At 26.9% G+C, this 18,540-nt stretch overlaps 4 protein-coding genes across 5 annotated transcripts; all 4 read left to right on the forward strand.

Moving 5' to 3' along the window:
• Positions 1-1,881: 1,881 nt before the first annotated feature.
• Positions 1,882-5,655, forward strand: LOC148936601 (odorant receptor 4-like; the record flags this gene model as incomplete). The annotated part of the gene is made up of 5 exons (XM_089077393.1): positions 1,882-2,167; positions 2,443-2,920; positions 3,282-3,381; positions 3,597-3,932; positions 5,468-5,655. Coding segments are annotated over 5 exons (1,254 nt in total), but the record flags the coding sequence as incomplete, so codon positions are not given.
• A 27-nt stretch (positions 5,656-5,682) lies between these two features.
• LOC105424026 (odorant receptor 4-like) lies at positions 5,683-9,766 on the forward strand. The gene is made up of 7 exons (XM_011634058.3): positions 5,683-6,019; positions 7,404-7,673; positions 7,966-8,443; positions 8,796-8,895; positions 9,115-9,234; positions 9,308-9,463; positions 9,708-9,766. The coding sequence occupies exons 1-7, from the start codon at positions 5,995-5,997 to the stop codon at positions 9,759-9,761; spliced, it is 1,203 nt and encodes a 400-aa protein (XP_011632360.3). The 5' UTR covers positions 5,683-5,994; the 3' UTR covers positions 9,762-9,766.
• Positions 9,767-10,147: 381 nt separating this feature from the next.
• LOC105424057 (odorant receptor 4-like) lies at positions 10,148-14,111 on the forward strand. Of its 2 annotated transcripts, XM_089077387.1 has the most exons (7): positions 10,148-10,191; positions 11,573-11,842; positions 12,032-12,503; positions 12,924-13,023; positions 13,229-13,348; positions 13,406-13,561; positions 13,913-14,111. In XM_089077387.1, the coding sequence occupies exons 1-7, from the start codon at positions 10,176-10,178 to the stop codon at positions 13,964-13,966; spliced, it is 1,188 nt and encodes a 395-aa protein (XP_088933513.1). In that variant the 5' UTR covers positions 10,148-10,175; the 3' UTR covers positions 13,967-14,111. The 2 variants fall into 2 exon arrangements, with proteins under 2 accessions (XP_088933513.1, XP_088933514.1); XM_089077388.1 differs by lacking the exon at positions 13,229-13,348.
• A 144-nt stretch (positions 14,112-14,255) lies between these two features.
• Positions 14,256-18,534, forward strand: LOC105424056 (odorant receptor 13a-like). Its single transcript, XM_025217539.2, has 7 exons — positions 14,256-14,555; positions 14,917-15,189; positions 15,531-16,011; positions 16,503-16,602; positions 16,755-16,880; positions 17,167-17,325; positions 17,480-18,534. The coding sequence occupies exons 1-7, from the start codon at positions 14,540-14,542 to the stop codon at positions 17,540-17,542; spliced, it is 1,218 nt and encodes a 405-aa protein (XP_025073324.2). The 5' UTR covers positions 14,256-14,539; the 3' UTR covers positions 17,543-18,534.
• The last annotated feature ends 6 nt before the right edge of the window (positions 18,535-18,540 follow it).

Genomic DNA, 18,540 nt, shown 5'->3' on the forward strand with positions numbered 1-18,540 from the left:
ATGGTAGCGGGTCAATCCTTCATGTACTGAGCAAGCGCAAATCATGGCAGTTTGATATAATCACAAAGAAACGATTCAGTTAAACGATAATTTTCGTTCCGTGAACTGCAATGAATGTCAACAAAGGTAGATTATATCTCGAAAAAAATAACAAAACATTCGTATTATGGATTACTAAAAGCATAATCGCGTCGTGTGAAGTTATATAATACAGTTATATATAGCATAGTTGTAATACAGTACAGTATAAATATTGAATTTTCAATCATCTACGTGTGTTAACAAGAAGTTTTTCATATCAACTTAAATTCTATAAAATATTTAAAAAAATTAATTCTTACTAAATTATTATTTGTGTGGTAACAAGTTCAATGAAAAACTCTTATGTATTATCAGTGAACTTTTCTCATGTGAATATTATTTATATCGATAATAATCCTTAATCTTAATATACCTTTAGTTTCCTATTAATCACATTATTTTATGTTTATTTCGTTTCTACATTTTGAATGTTAAAGAATATTTCTTTTTTTATTGCTTCTTTAAAGTAATTATATTCTACTCTCTATTCTATTTCCTAATTATTATTATTTACAAAATTATTTATACATTTTTTTTAGAATATAACTCAATATCACAATTACAATAATTTTATCCTAATAGTCTTTTGTTAAATAAGAAGTTTTCATTTTAAATTAAATTCTAAAATCCAATAAGTCCAAAAAAATCAATTCTTACTAAATTATTTGTATTATTTGTAACAAGTTTATTAAAAAATTCTTATTATCAATTAATTTTTCTCTCGTGAAATATTATTATTCACATTGATAGTAACGTTTAATTTTAATATATTTTTAATTTCATATAAATCATATAGTTCTATGTTTATTTCGGTTTTACGTTTTTAATGTTAAAAAATATTTGATTTTTAAAATAAATATATTTTGTTTATTATTACCATTTATAAAATTATGTATATGTCTTTTTAACTCAATATTACAATTATAATAATTTTTCTATAACTAAAATAGTTATTTGTTAAAAAAATAGTTTATTTTTTATAATTCGTCGCGAAAATAAGAATCATAATTTTTTTGCAAGGATGTTATAGACCTTCCATATAAGTTTGAAACTTTGTGCTCCACCAAAGTTTATGAGAGTAGATAGAGAACTTTTTATGGAAAAAAAAGATTGTTTCCAACGAGTAGATTGATCAAAGTGTTTTTGAGTGGCAAAGTTGAACATCGTGCATAAATTAAATGGATACTCGTGCTGACGTGCGTTGAAATGAATTGTTCTTTATCTTTTTTTTCTTTTTATCTGTGTAAATAGTTTGTCATAAATATTAAATTTAGAAAACCGCGGTACGATTAAAATATTAATTTTTCTCTAAAACAATATTTCATAAATAAAGATTTATTAAAGAAACTTGTAAATTTTAAATGTCACACACACACACACACACACACACACACACACACACACACACACACACACACACACACACATATAATGATAATAATTACGACAAAAACATTATTATTAAAAAGATTTTAATTTTTTTTTTAATTTGATTAAAATACATACTAATATACATTTTTTTTTTCTTTATTTTTTATGTTATTTTGATGTTCTAAAAGTGTCTAAAAAGTGTTAGTTATATTTTATACTCTATAACAAATTATAATAAAATAATACAAATATAATATATTTTACTACAAATAACTGCAGTATATGTGTGTAATTAACAAATACAAACATACATACAAATTTAATTTTTAAATTAATTTATTATTTCTAATAAATGAGATAAAAGATCCAAAATATAAATGTACAGGGATATCTCTCTTCTAAACAGAGTGCTAATAATAATCTTTATGACATTTAATTCTGATAGATTTAAATTACGTGTTTGCGCTAAGTCACCAATGTTTACGGATTTTTGGCGTATGGCCCGATCCATTTGTCCCTTTGAATTACATCCGTTGGCCAAATATAAGATTTATAATCGTTATGTGTACTTTGTTCTTTTACGTGATTATACCACAAACAACTAATATTATTCTTGCCTGGGGTAACATAATTCGAATGGTGGAAAGTCTCTCCTCTGCAAACTTCAGTTTGATGGCATTATGCAAGTTAGGCTGTACTTGGTATCATGGTAAAAGTAAGTCATTACATCTATAATTTTTGTCATATGACATTTGTAATAAAAATTATTCATAATATTAAATTGATTTACGTCATGGAGGAAGTAGAGACGTCAAGATTCGATTCATTATTTAAATTCAAAATGTCATTATAAGTAACAGTTTTGTTATGACAGATTATTTCATATAATGATAACTTATGTAATATCTTGTTGATATTGTTTCTTTCGCACTTAATGATATCTTGTTGACATTGTTCTTTCGCACTAATACATAGTATTTAATCTGGAAGCTCTCCGAACATTGATGATATCGATCATGACGGATTGGATGACTTCGAAGAACCATGAACGAAATACGATGTTGAATATCGCGAGACGTGGTAGAAGCTTATCTATTAAATGTTATATGGCTTCAATGTGTGCACTTTCGTTTTATTTATTTCTAAACCTCATGAAGTTTTATCGAAGTATGCACGAACCTCAACGGAATCTCGTGTATCATTTTTCCTATCCTTACAACATTCAAAAAAGCCCAAATTACGAAATCACTTATTTTATTCAACTATTCGGCGGTATATACACAGCCATGATCATGAGTACTATCAATAGTTTCATCTCAATACTCTTGTTGCACATATGTGCGCAGTTGATAAATCTACGGATGGCACTCAAAAATCTAGTTGATGAGCTAGCCAAAGAATCTATATCCTCTTCCGAATTTAAGAAAGGTCTAGCTGCGATCGTTGTACGCCACGAACATCTTATCAGGTACGCAAAGAAATATTGGATTTTATGTAACACTATAAAATATTTTTAAACGTTTATAGTATCTTATTTATGATATTTTTAAATAAAATAAAATAATATTCCATAAATTTCATATATTCATATATTCATATAATAAATAAAAGACTCGATAGGATTTTTTAAAAATATTCCTAAAAAAATTATGTATATTATTCCAAAGATTCAAATGTAAATAATAAAAATATGAGTTGACAATCTACTTTAGATATTAAGATTCTAAATTTTTTGTTTTAAATTAGAATTTATATTATTATTTATAATTTATATAATTAAAATTAATATACTAAGTCGATAACAAGTAAGGAATTTATCAATATTCAAGGAATGCAAGTACAGTGAACGACTGCTATAGCGCAGTGTTACTTTTATATATGTTAGCTATTACCTTTCAACTGTGCTTTGAAACCTTTCAAGTTTTCACAGTAAGTAAGAGAAACTATTTTGTTTTTATGTATTTTATGCATAGATATAATATATTAATAATATGTTTGTATATATTTTAATTTTCAAATATAATAATGTATTTTTCATTATGCTCCTATATCGTTAGATATGGTCGTTATATCAGCATTAAAATTTTATTGTAAGACTAATTATTATAAATAAATATTGAATTAAAAAGATATGTTATTTTCAGATAATAACAAATAATTTGAACGTGTCTGTTATTAAAATATGTTATCTTTCTCTTTACGCTATTGTTGTATTGATGCATTTGTATATGTATTGTTACTCCGCTGAAAAGCTCTTAGTGGAGGTAAAAATCATTATACATATTACATGTAATTTCTCTATGCAAAAAAAATTTAATTTTCAGAGCACCAATATGGCATGGGCTGCGTATGAATGCAACTGGTATAATATATCGTCCAAAGATGCAAAGGATTTAATATTTATCACACATCGATCTATAATTCCGCTGAAACTAACGGCTGGAAAATTCGGAATCTTTTCGATAGAAATGTTCGGAACAGTAAGATATATCTATAAAAAAGAATTATTTTTCATAAAAATATGTGTTATCTGATTTACATAATGAATATTAGATTTTTTGTATTATATTAAGTGTACAAAAAAGTTCGGAGCTTTTTTTTGTAAAATTCAATCTTTATTCAAAAACAAACAAAAAAATATTAATCAGCGAAATATTCCCCGTTTGCATCAACGATCTTTTGCCATCTTTCGGGTAGCTTGCGAATTCCTTGACGATAGAAGCTCACCGGCTTCGAAGCGATAAAGTCATCAATGCATTTTCGTATCTCTTCAAATCTCACGAAATGTGTATCAGCCAAATGATGCTGCAGCGACCGGAATAGGTAGTAATCGAAAGGTGCTATGTCTGGGCTACACGCCGCGTGCGGGAGAAGTTCCCAGCCTAACGCAAAGCTATGGTCCTGAGTCGCTTTCGCAACATGTGGTCGAGCATTGTTATGAGGCAAGATCACTTTACGATGGTAATCCTTGGCCAGTAAATGGCCTCTTTTCTTCTAATGCATCGCTCAAATTGGTCAATTGTTGTTGGTAGCGGTCTGCCGTGATTGTTTCACCCAGTTGTAACAACTCGTAATACAACACACCTTTCCAATCCCATCAGATACAGAGCAAAACCTTCTTGGCGTGGATATTGGGCTTTGCCGTCGATGTCGAAAATTGATCAGGGTCAACCTATGATTTTTTACGTTTAGGGTTATCATAAAGAATTCACTTTTCATCGCCTGTAATGATTTTGTGCAGAAAATCTTTTTTCCGGAACTTTGAAAGCAAAGTGAGTGCAGTATCACGCCGACGATTTTTGTTGTCTTCGGACAATTCATGCGGAAACCATCTGCCTTCCTTCTGAACCTTTCCCATCGTATGTAAACGTACGGAAATGGTTTGCTGCGTAACGCTAATCTGTTCTGCAAGCTCCTTTTCAGTTTGCGCAGAGTTTATATCCAACAGTGCTTGCAATTCGTCTGTTTAAATCTTTTGAGGGCGTCCAGCACGCGATTCATCTTCAAGACTGAAATCTCCTTGGCGAAATTTTTGATACCATCTTTTACATGTAGTATGACTTACAGCGTTCTCTCCATATGCAGCACAAATCATTGCAGTGGCTTCAGCAGCATTTTTCTTCAGATGAAACGCGAAGTAGATGGAAAGTCGAATATGCTCTTTTGTTATATTGCTTTTGTTATATTTTGTTTTATTGCCATTGTGAACACTACTGATTTTTAAGGTTATGTGCATTAAACGCCAAACCGTATGGCATTTTAGAAGGCCAAATATCAACACTTTAAAACCGCAAAAGGGCGGGAAGATATATAAAATTTAAATTGTTATTTCAGTTGTATGAAATCTAAAGCTCAGAACTTTTTTGTACATTTAATATGTAATAGCATTTTAAGAATATCACATTATTATTAAGAAAAATTTGTCACTACTATATATACAAGAGTTTATTGTTATGTATTGCTATTATTACACATAAGACAAAACTAATTTTATTTTCAACTTTTTGTTTTTTAGACGGTGAAGACATCAATGGGATACGTATCGGCATTATTAACACTCATGGATTAAAGAGAATAATGTCTGAAATAGTGTCAAATTAATTGCACGTTTTTAATTTTCTATTTACTACATTAACAGATTTAAATAAATATATTGTCTGTAATATAATTTTTACTGAAAAAATATATGCACATATTTGTGCAAGAAAATAAATTACTTAATCTATTAAATCACCTTTGCCATAACTTTATTATATTTTAGTTAGTTAAGTAACAATGAGAACTATAAATTGATAAAAAAAAGCAATATTTATAATCTTTGATTATGATTTTCTAATTACTTTTGTGTTACTATCGATTGTTATTCAAAAGAGTTTATTTAAGTACTCATAGATGGTAGTGGTTGAATCCTTTGTTGCACTGAGCAAGCGCAAAATCACGGCAGTTCGATATAATCATGAAGAACGATTCAGTCAAAAGATAATTTTCGCTCTGTGAACTGCAATGAATCTCGATAAAGGTAGAATATAAAGTAAAAAAATTATGGTTCTTATTTTCGCAACGAATTGTAAAAAGTGAATTTAAAAAAAAAAATACTTAAAAAAGTAACAAAATGTTCATATTACGGATATTACCCACTAAAAGCAAAATCGCATCATATGATATAATTACTTAATATAGTACATAAAAATTGAATTTTCAATTACACACATGTGTTTATTATAAGATTTATTATTATAAGAAGTTAATATAAGAAGTTTTTATTTTAACTTAAATTCTATAAAATTTAAAAAATTCAAAGTATCCAAAAAAAATTAATTTTTATTACATTATTAGCTGTATTGTAACAAGTTTATTGAAAAATTCTTATTATCAATTAATTTTTCTCACCTGAAATATTATTATTTATATTGATAGTAACGCTTAATTTTAATATGTCTTTAGTTTCATATTAATTATACTGTTTTATGTTTATTTCGTCTTTACGTTTTTAAAAAATATTTGATTTGTAAAATAAATATATTTTGTTTATTAATTATCATTATTTATAAAATTATTTGTATGTTTTTTTAACTCAATTAAAAAATAATTACAATATTTTTTCTGTAATTAAAACAGTTATTTTTTTAAAAAAATCACTTTTTACAATTAGTCGCGAAAATAAGAACCATAATTTTTTTACAAGGGTGTTATAGACTCTCGTATAAGTTTGGAATTTCGTGCTTCACCAAAGTTTACGAGAATAGCTAAAGAACTTTTTATGGAAAAAAGTTTGTTTCAAACGAATAGATTGATCAAAATGTTTTTAAGTGGCAGAGTTGGACATCGTGCATAAATTAAATGGATACTCGTGCTGACGTGCGTTGAAATGAACTGTTCTTTATCTCTCTTTCTTTTTGTCTGAAATAAACAGTTTGTCAAAAATTAAATATTAAATTTTAAAAAACCGACGTACAATTAAAGTACTACTTTTTTGATAAAACAATATTTCACAAAAGAAGATCTATTAAAGAAAGTTATAAATTTTAAATGTCATAATTACGCATGTATAATGATAATAATTACAAAAAAAATATTATTACGTATAATATTAAATATTATTAAAAACATTTTAATTTTTTATTTTAATTTGTCTAAAATACATTATTAATACATTATTTTTTCTTTTTATTTATTTTTTATGTCATTTTGATATTCTAAACGAGTCTAAAGATATTAGTTATATTTCATATTCTATAACAATTTATAAAAAAATAATACAAATAAAATATGTTTTACTTCGAATGGCTGCAATATATGCGTGTAATTAATAAACATACATACATACAAATTTAATTTTTAAATTAATTTATTTTTTCTAATAAACGAGATAAAAAATAAACATACGGCAATAATATCTTTCTTCTAAACAGAGTGCTAATAATAATCTTTATGACATTTAATTCTGATAGATTTAAGTTACGTGTTTGCGCTAAGTTACCAATGTTTACGGATTTTTGGCGTATGGCCCGATCCATTTGTCCCTTTGAGTGATATCCGTTGGCCAAATATAAGATTTATAATCGTTATGTGTACCTTGTTCTTTTACGTGATTATACCACAAACAACTAATATTATTCTTGCCTGGGGTAACGTAATTCGGATGGTGGAAAGTCTCTCCTCTGCGAACTTCAGTTTGATGGCATTATGCAAGTTAGGCTGTACTTGGTATCATGGTAAAAGTAAGTCATTACATCTATATTTTTTGTCATCCGATATTTGTAATAAAAATTATTCATAATATTAAATTGATTTACATCATGGAGTAAGTAGGGATGTCAAGATTCAATTCATTATTTAAATTCAAAATGTCATTATAAGTAACAGCTTTGTTATGATAGATTATTTCATAATGAATTTTATAATGATAATTTATATCTTATTGATATTGTTCTTTCGCACTAATACATTATTACATAACATTAGTACATAATATATTATATTAATAATACATAATAATATTTAATCCGGAAGCGCTCCGAACATTGATGACATCGATCATGACGGATTGGATGACTTCGAAGAATCATGAACGAAATACAATGTTGAATCTCGCGAGATGTGGTAGAAGCTTGTCTATTAAATGTTACATGGCTTCAACGTGTACAGTTTCGTTTTATTTATTTTTAAACCTCATGAAGTTTTATCGAAGTATGCACGAATCTCAGCGGAATCTCGTGTATCATTTTTCCTATCCTTACAACATTCAAAAAAGCCCAAATTACGAAATCACTTATTTTATTCAACTATTCGGCGGTATATACACAGCCATGATCATGAGTACTATCGATAGTTTCATCTCAATACTCTTGTTGCACATATGTGCGCAGTTGATAAATCTACGGATGGCACTCAAAAATCTAGTTGATGAGCTAGCCAAAGAATCTATATCCTCTTCGGAATTTAAGAAAGGTCTAGCTGCGATCGTTGTACGCCACGAACATCTTATCAGGTACGCAAAGAAATATTGGATTTTATTTAACACTATAAAATATTTTTAAACGTTTATAGTATCTTATTTATGACATATTTTTAAATAAAATAAAATAATACCCCATAAATTTCATATATTCATATATTCATATAATAAATAAAAGATTTGATAAGATTTTTAAAAAATATTTCTAAAAAAATTATGTATGTTATAGTTGAATAAAGATTCAACTATAAATAATAAAAATACGAGATCTACAATCTACTTTAGATATTAAGAGTCTAAATTTTTTGTTTTAAATTAAAACTTATAACTTATATAATTAAAATTAATAAGTCGGTAACAAGTAAATAATTTATCAACATTTAAGGAATGCAAGTACAATCAACGACTGCTATAGCGCAGTGTTACTTATGCATATGTTAGCTATTACCCTTCAACTGTGTTTTGAAACTTTTCAAGTTTTCACAGTAAGTAAGACAAACTGTTTTGTTTTTATGCATAAAAAGCATCTTAATGGTACGTAAATATATATTTTAATTTTCAAATATAATAATGAATTTTTTATTCTCTTATATCTTTTTCATGCTCTTATATCGTTAGATGTGGTCGTTTCATCAGTATTAAAATATTATTATAAGACTAATTACTATAAACAAATATTGAATTTAAAAAAATGTTATTTTCAGATAATAACAAATAATTTGAATGTGTCTGTTATAAAAATGTGTTTCCTCTCTTTTTATGCTATTCTTGTATTGATGCATTTGTATATGTACTGTTACTGCGCTGAAAGGCTTTTAGTAGAGGTAAAAATCATCATACATTATACATATTAAATGTAATTTCTCTATGCAAAATAAAAAAAAATTTAATTTTCAGAGCACCAATATGGCGTGGGCTGCGTATGAATGCAACTGGTATGATATATCGTCCAAAGACGCAAAGGATTTAATATTTATCATACATCGATCTACAATTCCGCTTAGATTAACCGCTGGAAAATTCGGAATTTTTTCGATAGAAATGTTCGGAATAGTAAGATATCTATATAAAAAAGAACTGTTTTTCATATAAAATAAAAATATAAAAATAAAAATACGTGATATTTGATTTATATATTGAATATTATATTTTTTTTATGTAATAGCGTTATATGAATATTACATTATTATTAATAAAAATGTTATTATTACTATATGTACAATAGTTTACTATTATATATTGCTATTATTACTCTTTAAGGCAAAGCTAATTTTATTTTTAATTTTTTTCTATATAGACGGTGAAGACATCAATGGGATACGTATCTGCATTGTTGACACTGATGGATTGAAGAGAATTATGTCTGAAATAATGTCAAATTAATTGCACGTTCTTAATTTTCTATTTATTGTATTAATAGATTTAAATAAATGTGTTGTAATATAATTTTTACTGAACAAATACACATATTTGTGCAAGAAAATGAATTGCTTATTTATCACCTTTGTCATAATTTCATATTTTAGATGTCTGTTAAGCAACAATTAACACAACACTAAATTGAAAAGGAAAAGCAATATTTACAATATTTTATTACGATTATCTAATTTTGTGTTACTATCGATTATTATTCAAAAGAGTTTATTTAAGTACTGATAGATGGTAGTGAATCCTTTATGCACTGAGCAAGCGCAAAATCACAGTGGTTTGGCATAATCGCATAGAGCGATCCAGTCAAACGATAAATTTTACGCTGTGAACATCAATGAATATCAACGAAGGTAGAAAAGAATTAACAGAAATGTTTGCATTGGGTGATATTTTTACTAAAAATTTAATTTTGTTCTATGATATCTACATATAACATATAAACATCAGGTTTTCTATCATATATACGTGTTAATAAAAAATTTTTATTCCAATTTGAATTAAGTAGAAAATTTTCAAAGAAATTAATTATTATTAATGTGATATTCATGTAGTAATGAGTTAACTGAAAATTCATTAAATTTATAATTATGTTTGATTTTCAATATTTTTTTAATTTTATTACAGTTACTGTAGCTGTCTTATCTTACATTTTACTTAATTTTTATATTATTAACATAATAAAAAAAATAACTTTTTTTTAAATAATTTATAACTAATAAATAATATTTTTTGTTTGTTACCTAATATGTTATTTATCAAATATATTTATTGAAAAAATAAGCTACATAATAAGGATAAATTTATTATATATTTCTAATAATATTTTTGTAATAATATTTTTTTTAATGTTGTAAATTTTTTTTTATTTCAAATGACAGAATAGTCCGTTTTGAATAATTTATTGCAAAAATTCACGAAAAAGGATCATAACTTTTTTGCAAAGAGGCTATAGGTCCCTTAAATTTTGTATTACGCAAAAGTTTGCAAGAAAACTTTTTATACGAAACTTTTTATACTTTTTGGCGAAAAAATGTTTGTTTCCAAAGTGCAGATTTACAAAGTGTTTTTAAGTGATAAAGTTGGATGTGTATAAAGTAAATGGTTGTTGCGCAATTGTGCGCAAATTATTCTTCGTTTCTCTCGAGTGTAAAATTATATAACTATGTATATAAAAAGATACGTTTGATATTGTGAAAAAAAACACTATTACTAAATATTTTTAATTACAAACAAAAACTTTTTGAAAGCTTTAACTTTTAAAAATAAAATAAAATAACAATCTTTTGTTGCAATAATACAAAATTAAAAAAAAATTATAGAGATATATTTAAAGTTTAAACAATATAACCATGTATATAAAAAGATACGTTTGATATTGTGAAAAAATACTATTACTAAATATTTTTAATTACAAATATTTTTAATTTTGATTAAATCAAATAATAAATATTATCTTCTTTTTTTCATATTTACTAGTTTTATATGTATTTTTATATACAATTCTACAGTTTTATACACAATTCTACACATTATTTAATCACTTAATAATAATCTAAATGAATCTTTTCATTGTCATTTTAATATAACTAAATGAGAAATCAGATACTTTCTAAATTTATTAATAAATAAATAAATGATAATTTTCAACAAAAATTAAAAAATGATACAACGGATTATCTGTTTTAAATAAATATTAAATAAAAGTGTTTTTCTAAAATTTAATTTTATTAGATTTGAATTACATGTTTTCTTTAACTGGCCAATGGCTATGGGTATTTGGCATATGGCCTGATCCGCACATCTCTTTAAGTGACTTTCGTCGGCCGTGCATAAGATTTGTTATTGTTACGTGTACTATAAGTTTATATGTATTCGGGCCGCAAATGCTGAATGTGATTCGTGCTTGGGGTAATGTGACTCGAATGGCAGAAAATTTTGTCTCCGCAAACTTGAGCTTGTTGGCTGCGTGCAAATTATTCATTACCTGGTATCACGGCGAAAGTAAGTTACTTTTTTTCGCTTGACAATACAAAAATCTCAAATAGATTCACTTTTACTTGTTCGTGATATAAGTTTCAAAGCTATGTTCTTTTCATTTGAGCATAAAATTTCGTGATTGTTCAACAATATTCTGTACAGAAACCTTTTTGCTTTGATAATTTATTAACATTATCGTGTTCAATTTGGAAGCACTTCGATCGCTGATGGCATCAATTTTGGCCGATTGGATAACTTCAAAGGGCAACTGGGAACGAGCCACCATGTTGAAGATCGCAAGACGTGGCAGAAGCTTATCTTTTAGATGTTGCGTGGCCGCGATGGGTACAATTACGTTTTACCTCTCTTTCCATCTTACAAGATTCTTTAAAAATATACACCAGCCTCATCGGCACCTCGTCTATCGGTTTGAAAACATCCAGAATAGTCCGAATTACGAAATCACTTATATTATTCAACTTTCCGGCGGCATGTACTCGGTTCTCGCTAACTACATTGTCGACAGCTTTGTCTCGATACTCGTGCTACATGTGTGCGCACAACTGATAAATCTACGAACGGCACTCAATAACCTGATCAACGAATTAGCCAACAAATCTATATCTTCCTCGAGATTTAAAAAAGGCTTGGCCGGGATCGTTATACGACATGAGCATCTCATCAGGTATGCTGGATTTTTAAGTTGCTATTTATAAATATTTTTAAACAGCAGATATTTTTAAATATAATTTTAAAAATAAAATCTAACATTTCTCTATCTATATGTATATATATATATATATATATATATATATATATATATATATATTATACAAAAAAGAATGTACGATACAATTACATAAAAATATCTCATGACTTATTCTTTTTTCGGAAATACATATCGTGCTTTTAAGTAGCGACAGGAAATTTAAGATTATCATATTGAAATATGAACTTCATAAAGAATATTCAATCATGAATTCTTATAAATTCAAAATTAGAATTTCAAAAGTTAAATCTTTTTTTTTAAATTTCTGTATTGAAATTCGAATAATAAGTCATTATATATAATATGTAACGAGTGAATAATGTATGAATTTTCAAGGAACGCAAAGACAATCGACGGCTGCTACAGCATAGTGTTATTTATACACATATTAGTCGCGACTCTTCAGATGTGTTTTATAACTTTTCAAGTTTTTACGGTAAGTAAAATATACATTTTATCTCGCATATTTAAAAAAATAAAAGAATTGAATGTGTACGTCATTCTTACTAATACTTTCCTATGATATAATTACACAATATATTGCGACAAAAATTTGCACTAGATATTGTTTTATCAGATATAATTATTAAAATGTGGTGTTATAATTATTAAAAATTATTAATGTTATTAATTATTCTCAGATAATAACAGATAATATGCATGTGCCCATTATAAGAATGATTTTTCTCTCGTTTTATATCTCCCTTGTTTTGACGAACTTATATGCATATTGCTACGCAGCTGAAAGACTCATATTGGAGGTAAAACTATCATATACAATAATAAGATCTGTGCGAAACAAAAATATTATTTTCCAGAGCACCAAAATGATGTATGGCGTATTTGAATGCAAGTGGTACGAACTACCAGCGAAAGACGCGAAGGATTTAATGTTTATTGTATATCGATCTACGGTTCCCCTTCGATTGACGGCTGGGAAATTTGGAATTTTTTCATTGGAATTATTTGGAAAAGTAAGATACATATTTAATATATTATATATTATATTGTTATATAATATATTGTTTCCGTCGATAACTATAGTGTGTCTAAAAATATACTTGTTATAATTGTTAAATTAAATATTGTTTTCGTTTTCCTACTTTGTTATATATTTTTATTGTATATATATTGTATATATATATTTTATATATATATATATTGTATATATATATTTATTGTATATTTTGTATTGTATATTGTATATTTTATATTAAAATTTATTCGTGATATTCAATTCTGATTATCATTAATAAATATAAAACTGATATTTTAATTATATATTTTATTATATATTTATTTAATTATATATTTTTTATGTTTAGGCATTAAAAACATCAATGGGATACTTATCTGCTTTACTAACGATAAGAGATTAAAGAAAAATAAAACTGAGGAAATAATATAAAATGAAATGAATTTAATATAAGTGATTACATTAATTTTTTAATAATTGAACAAACAGGTTTATATGCACTACCTGTAACATTACTTTCTAAAAAAATACACTTTTCTGCGCAACAAGTCAAATTATTATTCGACTATTCTCAAATTGTTCATTTTTTGCCTCTGTTTAGAAATTAGTATTATGAGTTAGGGAGATATTTTTAAATTAGATATTTAAAAAGTAAAAATTGTTAATTTTGTTATATTAAAATAATACGTACCTATGTTAAGTAATTAAATAATAATTCTTGCTTAAAATATGAACAATTCATAATGATTAAAATTTATATAGTTTGTTAACAAATTGTTATAAGCGAACATATCGAAAACGTTGCGAAGTGTTCGGTACGAGATAGTAGCTTTCTCTAGTTTTATTTTAGAGTCTTTCGTACGGAGGGTAGATCACCTTCTGCGTCGGAGCATGCGTGATCCTGAGAGAAGGGATGGGAAAAAGTCGACCGTAAGAATGTTTTAGTCGTTGCAGTGTCGATATCCGTTAAGTATCGATGGATGCTGATCAAGGTACGTGCGGAGAAAAAAGACGCATACACACTTGTGAATTGTTAATTGTTAATAGATAATACAATCATCATTTGAAGATAATTATATCTAAATTCAAACGTTAGAGAAGAAGATCCGAGATTGTTTAAAAAAATTCACCAAATAATTTGTAAAATATAGTGCGCAGTTAAATGTTAAGTGTTTTAAAAAAATTAAGAAATATATTTGTTGTAATTTGTAATTGCATAAAAATTCCGTACGTTGTTATTTTATGAATCACGTCAATATTTTTTTATGTCAAAATGGTATATTGTTAATATCAAATAATGATTGAAATAATTTTGTTTGTTGTCAACTTTTAATACAAGTTCGATTTGCATAGACCTGAATTTTGCTATCGGATGGAATCGATACAATTTGAACATCGTCGGCATCTGGCCTAATCCGTTAGAAAATTCTAAGCAAAAGAGACTCTCCTTATGTCGTTTCATGATAGCTAGCTTCTTCATGCTAGGCTTTATGTGCATTCCGCAATCAGCGAATCTCATATTCATTTGGGGTAATACGAACCTGATGACTGAAAACCTAGCGACCGCCAACATTCCAGTTGCGACTGCTTTTGTGAAAGCATTCACCATGTGGCGTTATAGAAAAGGTACAAAAACTGAAAATTATTAAAAAATATGAAAAATAACTTCTTGTAAAATATAATTATCTCATAAATTTAACTTCTTGTCATAAATTTAATTTTTACAAATAAATTAATCATTTATTTATTACTTTTATTTTTTATTTCTATGAAACAGCAATAAAAAATAATTTTGTTTTTTGTCTATATTTTTAATTATCTTCTATAGTTATTTCATACAGTAGCTTCATTCTTATGGATATCAATCATGCAAAATAACGAGCTGTTAATTAACAATATTTAGTAATAAACCAAATAAAATTGATTCTCTTTGAACACTATCAAAAATCCAAAACATCTGCCCGAAGTTTTGAAGTCGTTGGTCGACTTCTTCTATCAAGATTGGCATTCGCCGAAAACGTCGGAGGAAAGAACGATTATGCTGAAGAATGCTAAGCTTGTCAGAAGGATATCCATCTGGTGTACGATACTGACACAAGTCATGGTGACTATTTACATAATTTTAAAAGTCTCGACGGTCGCCAAGTTTTCACGAAATGATCCGGCTCGTCCTATGCTTTATTTGGCCTATTTTCCTTTTGACATTACTCCACGTCCAATCTTCGAATTGATTTCCACATGTCAGTGTCTATCGGCTTACACCGCGGCAGTTTCTTACACCGGTAGTGACAGTTTCATCTCCATGCTGGTGCTCCACACCTGTGGCCAATTCCAAAACTTACACGGCAGACTCAAGAATCTCGCTAACAAACCGGGTGGAATAAAAACACCTAAGGAATTTAAAAGTGAGCTGAGACGAATCATAAAGAGACACGAGCATTTAAACTGGTTCGTATAATTTGAGTAACGTGGGAATACTTTAAAGTACATTCTATTTTTTATAACGTAATTGTCTACCGTATAAGATGGATTTATATAAAAACAATTATTATTATGATAGATAATTGCTAGATATTAAAATATTAATTAAATAAATCAATGTAACAAGCGGAAAATATTTTAAAGTATCAGAATGTAATAAAATTATTTGTCAGGCAGGATCTTAGGTGTTCAGTAATTTCTTTTTTTTTTTAATTTATGTATAAAGTGTTTTATTTCACATGAAAATATCTCGGAAAATATGAAAGATATGGAAAAATGTTTCAGTCAAAAATTGTAAGGCCACATGATCACGATATTGATTCATTCACAGATGGAGCCACTGTCGATATTTTTTTTTATGCTTGCGTCTAAAATTCTACCTGCCGAGTAGTGCCACTTATTACATTCAAATATCAATCATAATAATAATTATCATAAATAATGCGAATAACTTTAAGGTTTGCAAAAACGATCGAGGAGTCTTTTAATATGGTGCTTTTAATACAGATGCTTTCTTGTACTATACAATTGTGCTTTCAAGGATTCCAGGTTTTTAGAGTAAGTAATACCGAAAACATATAATTATTCTTTCGCATTTTCTATTCTATCCAATTTTCTATCTAATGCAAAAGTGTTTGTATCAAAATGACATACGTAAATTTTTTTCAGAAAATAGATAATACAAAAATGTATGTAACAAAATATTTCAGATATTAATGAACGAAGAAGAAAATGGATCGGTAACCTTTGAATTAATTTTTTTACTCAGTTATATAGCATTTATTTTAGTTCATCTGTATATTTATTGTTACATCGGTGAGAAGCTAATCGTGCAAGTAAGTTATTTAAATATATTGTATAATTTTCTCATTACATCTTGTTTCTTTGCAAAATATAATATAAGTGATTCATCAATTTGTAAATTAACTTCAATTTTCAATCACCCTATAAATTAATTAATCACCTAAAATAATCACCTAAAATATATCTCTATAATCACCTAAAATAATAATCTATTGCTTTTGTTATCAATAAATTGAGAAAAAGATATATTATAGAAACTAACAATCGCATATCACATAAAATAATTAAAATATTAAGCATTAACTAATAATATTTAAGAGTACCAACATGGGATTTGCTGCGTATGAATCGAACTGGTTTAATGTGGCAGGGAAAGAAGCAAGAAATCTTCTATTTATCATGCGCAGATCGGCAACTCGGCCTCTTTGTTTAACTGCTGGGAAATTCAGCATATTTTCTTTACAAATGTTCAGTACGGTAAAAATCATGATTACATAGAACATAAATTATTTAATTTAATCTCTAATATCTGCAATATAAAAAAAAAATCTTTATTGATTACGATTACATATGTATATTTTGTGTACGTGTGTATTAGATGTTATTTTATTGAATTATTATTCTCTTTTAGATTGTGAGAACTTCACTCGGTTATCTCTCGGTATTACTTACTGTAACCGACCGAAAACAATAACTAACAATAACTATTGTAAAGCAGTTATCATTAAACAAAAATATAAAAAAAAATATAAAAAAAAAATTAATTTGCGATACTGAGAATATAATGTTTAGCTGTTATCTTTGATATGCAATAAATTGTATTCATCATATTTCGTAAATTTGCTTAAGAAAAGTCAACATTCTTTTCAAAAGTCAAAAGTCAAGATTCTTTTTGTTGAATTTATTTTTACTTAGATAATATCAATATTAATAATATTTGTAAAATAAGTAAAGGCAGAAATATTTTATTAATACGTATTTATAATAATTGATGTTAATGGAAAAGAACATTTTAATAGAAAAATTGAATGAGTAATGTATGAATTTTCAAGGAACGCAAAGACAATTGACGGCTACTACAGTAGTTAGTCTCGTGTTATTTATATACACACAATTTATATTAGTCGCGATACATATTATATTATAGTCTTCAGATGTGTTTTATAATTTTTCAGATTTTCATGATAAGTGAAATATACATATGTTTTATTTTGCATATTTTAAAAAATAAAAAAATTGAATGTATACTGCATTTTTACTAATAATTTCTTATAATATAATTACACAATATACTGCGTAAAAAATTGGCACTATATATTGTTTTATTATATATAATTACAATTAAAATGTTATTAATGTTATTAATTATTCTCAGATGATACATATAACATATAATATGTATGTGCCCGTTATCAGAATAATTTTTCTCTCGTTTTATATCTCCCTTGGTTTGACGAACTTATGCACATTGCTACGCAACCGAAAAACTCATTGGAGCTAAAACTATTATGTACAATAATAAGACTTGTGCAAAACAATAATACTATTTTCACCAAAATAATGTATGGCGTATTTGAATGCAAGTCGTACGAGCTATCAGCGAAAGACACGAAAGCTTTAATGTTTATTGTATATCGATCTACGGTTCCCCTTCGATTGACAGCTGGGAAATTTGGAATTTTTTTCGTTGGA

The sequence above is a fragment of the Pogonomyrmex barbatus genome, unplaced genomic scaffold (genome assembly GCF_055798465.1).
Source record: "Pogonomyrmex barbatus isolate J1 unplaced genomic scaffold, ASM5579846v1 scaffold2, whole genome shotgun sequence".
Taxonomy (NCBI): domain Eukaryota; kingdom Metazoa; phylum Arthropoda; class Insecta; order Hymenoptera; family Formicidae; genus Pogonomyrmex; species Pogonomyrmex barbatus.